This window comes from Podarcis gaigeae (assembly GCF_964106915.1).
Source record: "Podarcis gaigeae genome assembly, chromosome: 15".
NCBI classification, from domain to species: Eukaryota; Metazoa; Chordata; class Lepidosauria; order Squamata; family Lacertidae; genus Podarcis; species Podarcis gaigeae.
In genome coordinates, this window is record NC_139692.1 from 30,996,971 (window position 1) to 31,005,357 (window position 8,387).

Below are 8,387 nucleotides of genomic sequence, written 5' to 3' on the forward strand. Positions count from 1 at the left end.
TGTAAAAATATTTTTCCTACAGTATCAGGTATCATGGGATCATCGGTTTTGTTGAATTAATTAAACTAAATAGCTTTTAACTGAATGCGCAATTAACCATTACCGTTTTGAATTTTATAGTGTTATTAGCTTCCTTAGTGGGTCATGGAAACCACAGTTCTGAATGATGCTTTTTATGGGTGGGTAGTTTGGGAACCACTGATCTAAACCCAGGTTGAGATGTTTCTGGGTGAGGCCCATCCTGCTTCTTAACCCAGCCCCACAGCCCATCACCAGTGCTCAGCAATAACAGATCTGAAAACAAGGCGCCACTCAACTCACATCAGAGTCTTCGTGCTTGTTGACCCCATGGAAGTAGAACGGTTTCCCGTTGATTAGGAACTTGTTGCGGGTGACCTGCACAGTCCGGATGCCTACCAGCTGCGTGTAAGTGTCTTCCGAGACAGTGCCGTCCACCTCGGCAGAAAGCGTGATCTATGGTCCAAAAAAACCACCCTTTTTGTGTCAGCTGTCGGAGCACGCAAGCCTACACCCAACAATCACCAGCCCCCGAATCTGAGATGTAGCATCAGGGGAAGGAGAAATTTCTGTGCTGTGCCAAGGTAACCCATAATCTGCACCCTGCATAATTTGCAGGGAATTTGCTAGACTTGAACCCAAGGCCTCGTTCTCAAACCCAGGAGTAGGCAAAAATGTGCTACAAGGATCAGATGCGGTAGCGGGTGGGCAGGCGGGACCACACCCCTTCTGCCCTCTGTGTATTGTCCTTCCCAACACAATTGCCCCACAAAACTGGCAGTTTTTCACTGGAGGGCTCCCACAAGAGCTGTGAATGGGAAGGATCATAGGAAGTCAGATTGTTAATCCACCGAGCTGAGCATTGTCTACTCTGGCTGGCAGCAGTTCTCCAGAATTTCAGGCAGCCCTACCTGGAGCTGCCACTGGGGATCAAACCAGCTCTACTGCTGAGCTACAGCACTTCCCTAGAATTTGAGTAAAGCGGGCATGGAGGAACGCAGAGATTTATAAAAATGGTTTTAAGCAACGCCAGAGGTACAGACAGATTCCCCAATTCCCTTCTCACTGGACTCAAACCGTGCTTTAAACTGCCATTGCTCCCTCTCCTCAATGTCTCCCCTTGCTCACTCAAATCTCTGCCATGGTTTAAGACCATCACTTTCCCCCTCTCAGTTTCCTTCCATTCCTGCTTTATTCAAACCTCTACTGAAGTTTAAAGCCAGTTCCCTGTGTGTCCCTCCATCCCTTCTTTTCCTGTTGGCAGAGCAAGACAGGAGCCCTTCCTTGCATTGCTCTTAACCACTGGAAATCCTATTCCGCTATGCACACCTGCCTTCTGGATTTTCAAGTCAGCATTCTCTCCTACTCAACTAAGCCCTGAGCAGGGGCCAGAACATTCGTTTTCCACTGGAGGGCAATGCAGATCTGAGGATCCTGGACAGGAGCCACATGCAAGATCTGTGCCTTAGTTTCTCTCCCCTCCTCCCCTCAGGATTGAGTCCAAATAAGGCTTAAGTTACCTTTAGGTAGTAAAGGTATCCAGGACGTTCATGCATCAGGTATGGCCACCAGAATAGAGGGTTCACTACTTTCATCTCGCCAGCGGACCCGTTTCCAGTTGCCACAGTGACACCATCTTGGTCACGCAGTGTCAGGGTCAAGGAGTAACGGGGGCTGCCCCGGACTGAAACCAAATACTGCACCAAGCCTGTCCCAGCAGAAGCAAAATAGGTGAATTGGTGAAGACAGCAGGCTACAAATCAGAACCGCTCCATTTCGGATCCCACTGCTACCACCAACTGAATCCCTTAAGCCCTTTTTAGGGAATGGCCCTGTTTAGGAAAATTTTTAATGTCTGGTGCTGTATTGTTTTTAATATTCAGTTGGAAGCCGTCCAGGGTAGCTGGGGAAAGCCCAGCCAGATGGGCGGGGTATAAATAATAAATTATTATTATTATTATTATTATTATTATTATTATTATTAAGCATCCTAAAGTAGGCCATTTTCTCAGCTGCTGCTCCCACAACAGTTTGGGGAAAGCAACCCCGGCCTACCTCACAAAGTTGTTGTGAAGATTGTGGGATAAACGGCTCTGAAGAGAGAGAATTGGGGCCATCGTTTGGTTAAATAAACCTTAGCTTGTGGGATGCCATCTGGAGGCTAAAACAATCGTTTGGAGACTTCCTGAGGTTGTAGATGGTGTGAATATGTCACGGCAAGAATATTCTAAGGTGAATTTCACTTTGATAAGTGAAATCATTAACAGGTTTCCAGCCACAAACAGCTTGTTCCCACAAGAAGCTTTTCCTCCATAGACACTGCAGGATCGTCGTCCCCGCCCCTTCCAACTTTCCAAATGCTGTTTAGCTCTGGCACTTCAGATACCTACCGACATTTCCCATCACGTCTGTGGTCACAGTGATGTCATCAATGTAGGCCAAGGGGGTGGTGTACAGCAGGACAGGTCGGTGGATCCCAGCGTAGTTGAAGAAGTCAAATTGTGTGTTTTGAACAAAATAGCCTTTGGGGTACCTGGATCAAGGGGGAACGGTTCAAGAAGACATTGAGAGGAATAGGAAATCCCCGCACTTGGAAACAGGGTTGAAAGGCATGATGAAAACAACCAGGTTTGATTCACCGAACACCTGAGGTTCCACGTATTTACGCTGAAATGATAAGTTCTTATCTGGAGGTTGTTTCCTGCAGTCTTGCATAAAATATGGATGTTACAGATTTATTTTAAGTGGATTAGGGAGTAGAATTATAGATGTGCTTCTACTGGTTCTCTGCAAATTTTGCTGTTGATCCATCATCAAAAACTCTTTGAATATTCAGCGAGTCACAATATTTGATTTTGCTATTATGTACCCAATAATACCCAGTTTTAACAGCTGAGGTATGGAAGGTTTTGATAATTGGTCTGTAATGTTTGTAACATTACAAGTTAAAAGGCAGCTGACATGTAATAACACATGGAAGTTCAACAGCTGAAGAGACTTCACAATTGACGGAGAGCAAACCAATAAGAAATGCCAACATGCCTAAACCGCTTGGTAAAGTTGCAGCACCTGGGATTTTGTAAATTCCACAAAATTACAAAATCTGACTGAGGGAAACTGAATTGATTGTTTTTCCTGCAAATAATATGCTTAATCCATTTTTTTAAAGGGGGGGGGAGGGAAAACCCAAGAAAACACCCAAGATTATGTGCGAGAAGAAAGCCTCTTCCCTACACCAGTGGACCACAATGGAATAAAAGCAGGCAAAACGCATTTTAGAGCGACTTCCTTCACCTGTTCTAGACAGAACGTCCCAGAATCTTTGGCTAGAGGGTTGCTGGGTTCCTCAGCGAGGCCTTCAACTCACATAGACTCGTTCTCCATATAATGGATGGTCCCCGGAGGCAGCGTGTGGGGAGTCAGGGTGTTGTTGACAGCAATGGTGATTCGGCAAGGCTCTCCTGGAGCATCGTGGAGGAACTGGTTGATCTCGGCTTCAAAGGGGAGGTGTCCGCCCTCGTGCTCAGTCACCTGGACCCCATTCACCCACTACAATGAAAGAAAACGGGGTATCTAGGTGCAAAGACTCTAAACAATGGGGCCTCAAGGGAGGCATGCAGGTCACATGACTTGGAGCCGTGGGAAAGCTGTGGCTGGACTACAACTCCCAGCATCCCTTGCTATTGGCCATCAATACCCAGAGGGCCACAGGCTCCTCATTCACATGTAATAACTCCTGAACTTGAGAGGCTGTGGTGGTGCAGTGGTTAGAGTGTCAGACTAGGGCCTGGGTTCAAATCCTCACTCAGCCAAGAAGCTCACTGAGTGTGTCTGGGGGTGTGTGTGATCTGGGGAACCGGGTTCGCTTCCCCGCTCCTCCACATGCAGCTGCTGGGTGACCTTGGGCCAGTCACACTTCTCTGAAGTCTCTCAGCCCCACTCACCTCACAGAGTGTTTGTTGTGGGGGAGGAAGGGAAAGGAGAATGTAAGCCGCTTTGAGACTCCCTAGGGTAGTAATAAAGCGGGGTATCAAATCCAAACTCTTCTTCTTCTTCTTCTTCTTCTTCTTCTTCTTCTTCTTCTTCTCTCAGCCTATCCTACCTTGCAGAGTTGGTTTTGGGAATTAAATGAGGAAGAGAGAGAACCATACACACCACCTTTGGTTATTGGAGAAGAGTGCAGGACATAAATGCAGAAAATAAAAAAATGCAATGGTTCCAGAAACCAGGCAGGCTTCCATGGGGAGCTGCACTGCCCAGGAAGCCCCATACTCACCACAATCGAGTAGTAGTTTGCACTGCCAACCCGGAGCACCACTCGTGTCCCAGGATCTCTCAGGAGCCAGCGGGCTGGCGGGAACACCTCCTTCTCGTACCAAACCCAGCCAATGTACTGACGCAGCTTTGGATCTTGCGTGATCTCGTTGAAGCTGGCGGGGACTGGCATGTCAATCACTGGTCCAGACTGAAAGAGATGAGGAAGGTATGCTGGGCATACAGGGCAGAGATGTTCTCCCATGCAGCCCTGGAATTTGGTCCAGACACAGAAACTCTGGGTTCACCTACTGAAAACATGTTGGAAAGGTTGCACAAGATTCGGGATTTTACAGCTGGGACATGCAGCGCTATACCAGGGGCATGATTCTTCTAGGTTTTATGACCTGTATTCCATTTTGTGTTTCATTTCTACATAGCACTCGTATATTCTCCAAAACTATAGCAGTTTGTACATTCTGACAAACAAGCAAACTCCAGAAAACTTTTATCTAGGTTGCCAACGTATTTTTTTTCTGCTCTTCTGCTTTCAAAAATCTGCCTGATACAGAGCAACTTAGCAAGTTATTATTTTTTTCTGCTTAGAGCATAGTGCCAATAATGCCAAGATTGCAAGTTCAATCCCCATATGGGACAGCTGCATATTCCTGTATTGGACTGGCCCAATCGACTTCTCAATCCAGCCTGCGGACAGTCCAGGAATCAGCATGTTTTTACCCAAGTAGAATGTGTCCTTTTATTTAAAATGTATCTCTGGGTTATTTGTGGGGCACAGGAATTTGTTCATTTTCCCCCTCCAAAATATAGTCCGCCCCCCCCCCCAAGGTCTGAGGGACAGTGGACCGGCCCCCTGCTGAAAAAGTTTGCTGACCTCTGCACTAGAATGATCCTCAGGGTCCCTTCCAACTCTACAATTTTGTGATTCTCTGACCTGCTAAATCATGTCTTGGCCTCAGGCGATTCCATTTAGAGTACAGGATCATTTTGGAAGATTAAATGTGGCAATCACACCCAGAAGCCAGTAGAGGGCACTAATGTACAGGCACTGTTTTCCATTCATTGAAGCTGCAAAGAGCTCACTTGCACAAGCAACCCACTATTTACATTTCTATTTTCTTTGGCCTAAAGTCTAACGTGTAAACAGTGGAGAACCACAAACCCAATCTTTGATTTTACTCACCTTTTCTGAAGCACACAGTAAGACTTTTAAACTGCTGTTAGCAAGTTACTAATGATCATGCACATTCTGCTTTTCGAAAACCTTTCAATTCCAGGTGATTATTCAATCAACTGTGCCTGAGTTTGTTTTTCCCCTCCTCCCTCCCAATGCCCTTTCCTTTAGTGTTGCATACTTGAGTTTGGAATACTCAAAGGCATAGACTGTCTTAATATTGATATTTGCAAAGTGCTCTCGGAAGACGTTTTCAGCTGAACAGTGAAATAAAACAATGCATTAAATTTACATCCTTTAAATTTAATGCATTAAATAACATATTTAATGCATTAAATAACATCCTTTCTGTTTCCTGATTCACAGATGCACGTGCCTACTTCCTGCTCTTTGGGGAAACAATTATTTCACCAGCTTTCCACTTAACAGTTCATTTCCTCACTCTTGCACATAGAAATGCTGAGCCACTTCCTGATATTCTAAACTTCTCCTATCTGTTGGAGCTGAAGGGCAATCAATGGCAACTCCTTGCTCTCTCAGCTTCTATCTTTCCAACGAAACTGTTCCAAAGATCCCAGGGCACTGTTCACAAATACAGAAAGCCCACATCTACCCAGTGGCTGTGTGCCCAGAAAGCTAAGTCAAACCTCCATATTCAGTGGCAGTGTACCTCAGAGTACCAGATTTTGGGGGGGACCACAGGGTCTGGACATTGCATTCCCCCCAACCCCCCCCCACTTGTTGGCTCCCTCAAAGCATCTGGGCAGACAGAACCATGGGCATAGCCAGGATTGAGGGGGGCAGAACCTTGGTTTTTATTGATTTTTATTTATTTAGGGGGCCAGCTGCTCCTCCCTGCCCCCCTTGGCTACACCCATGGCAGCCTCTGTGTTGGTTATTTAGGTGAACAGGGCTTTTGGCTTGATCCATTAGGGATTCTCAGATGTTGCTATCAAACAAGAACTAAAAAACTAAACCCATAATTCACTATACTCTTTTTGGCGCCTTTTTTGTTTCGGCAAAACCTACCGAAGCATGTAGAATATCGACATTCGTTTCAGTTTTTCAGCTTATTGTTGATTTTTCTTTTTGAAGGTTTCCAATCGTTGGTTTTAACTGTTTCTTACACTTTAGCTGTAGCTCCTGCATTAAAAGGTAAAGGTAAAGGTACCCCTGCCTGTAAGGGCCAGTCTTGCCAGACTCTGGGGTTGGTGCGCCCATCTCACTCAAGAGGCCAGGGGCCAGCGCTGTCCGGAGACACTTCCGGGTCACGTGGCCAGCATGACATCGCTGCTCTGGCCAGAGCCAGAGCCAGAGCCGCACATGGAAACGCCGTTTACCTTCCCGCTGGTAAGCGGTCCCTATTTATCTACTTGCACCCAGGGGTGCTTTCGAACTGCTAGGTTGACAGGCGCTGGGACCGAGCAGCGGGAGCGCACCCCGCTGCAGGGATTCGAACCGCCGACCTTTCGATCGGCAAGCCCTAGGCGCTGAGGCTTTTACCCACAGCGCCACCTGCGTCCCTGTATTGCAGGGGGTCAAAATGGATGACCCTTGGGGTCCCTTCCCCCTCTTCAATTCTACGGTTCCACGACAAGCTTATTGCTTTCCTTCTTTTCGTAAACTGCTTTGAGGTCGCTGCTTTTGCAATCAATTTATTTATTTCATAAAATTTATCTCAGCAGCTTAAAAAAAAAATCCCGCCTCACCTTGATGGTGCCCGCCTTCTCCGCTCACTCACCTGGGAGAGAGGCTTCTTGTACCAGCCTTCCACAAACCCCGCATCCCTGCGCTCTGACCAGTCTGCCCTGAAGCTCCAGAGGCCTCCCAGCTCCTTCAGCTCCCTGGAAGGAGATTCCCGGGGGTACAGCATCCCTCCATCCAGGGCGCCTCCCTGCTGGCAGCACCCCAGGACCAGGCACAGGGCGCAAAGAAGCAGCAGCTTCATGCTGCCAGACAGCCTGACCCGCTCTCTGCTGAGCCTGGAGAGGCAGTCGGCTGATCTCCAGCCCAGCTGACTGTCGGGAGCCAATCCGAGTCTGTATGCTCAGGAGACGCCCTCTTCCCGCCATGGGGAGGCAGAGGCAGCCATCTTGCTTGAGGGTACTGCCAGGGCTTTGCTAGTATTAAGGTTTTGATATGTCAGAGGGAGTAAAACAAACTAAAAAAAGGTATTTGGATGACTTAAAATATTTATTTCCAGGAACCAAGTAGGGTCAGGGAATATCTGTGGCTTTCCTCCCAATGTTGCTGGACTCCAACTCCCATCATCCCCAGCGAAAATTAGGAGATTATCAGGTTTGTTTTATTTATTGATGGTATATCCTACTCTTCTCCCCCAAGAAGCACACGACTCCCCCCCCCCATTTAATCCCCACAACAACCCTGTGAGGTAGGTAAGGCTGGGAAGCAGTGAGTGGTCCAAGGTCACCCAGTGAGTTTCATATGGCTGAGTTGGAATTTGAACCCTGGTCTTCCAGGTTCTCATGCAACTCTCTAACCACTACGCAACTTTGCCTCCCTATGGAAAGCTGACTCCACAATAAACCTATTGCTTCTTTTTCTACTGTCACTCAAGTTCAATGATTAGCAGACTGCGGAGTTACGCAGTTGTCACTTATTTATGCAAACGGTCCAAACCAGAATCAGCAGCATGGATTGCAAGCGTGAGGGCAAAGTCTGTGCCTTTCATGCGTTCTTTGTATTTTCCTGCTTTGTATGTGTTGTCTTTATAAAAGAAGAGAAAGGGTGGTGCTTTTCAAGAGGCGAGATACTTTGTATGTGCTTAAAGACACTCTGCCTTTACATTTTTATGCTTTTATGATATTTATTTACTGACCTTTTATTGTGGCAGTACCTACACTTCGGAACTCCCTGCCTATTAAACACCAGACAATAGCATTTACTGTACTCTTTTTGTCGA

General features: G+C 46.9%; 1 protein-coding gene and 1 long non-coding RNA gene across 2 annotated transcripts in view; both read right to left on the bottom strand.

The window, feature by feature from the left end:
* The window catches only part of GUSB (glucuronidase beta), a 16,156-nt gene extending 8,682 nt beyond the window's left edge, over nucleotides 1-7,474 (bottom strand). The window contains exons 1-6 of the mRNA XM_083714545.1: nucleotides 7,206-7,474; nucleotides 4,295-4,483; nucleotides 3,386-3,567; nucleotides 2,409-2,551; nucleotides 1,539-1,726; nucleotides 322-474 (exon numbers count right to left, since the gene is read on the bottom strand). Of these exons, the coding sequence (XP_083570671.1) occupies nucleotides 322-474; nucleotides 1,539-1,726; nucleotides 2,409-2,551; nucleotides 3,386-3,567; nucleotides 4,295-4,483; nucleotides 7,206-7,412 (1,062 nt within the window). The 5' untranslated portion in view covers nucleotides 7,413-7,474. The remainder of the gene's footprint in view (nucleotides 1-321; nucleotides 475-1,538; nucleotides 1,727-2,408; nucleotides 2,552-3,385; nucleotides 3,568-4,294; nucleotides 4,484-7,205) is intronic.
* The window catches only part of LOC310832741, a 211,576-nt gene that overhangs the window by 8,682 nt on the left and 194,507 nt on the right, over nucleotides 1-8,387 (bottom strand). The gene's annotated exons all lie outside the window — the stretch shown is intronic.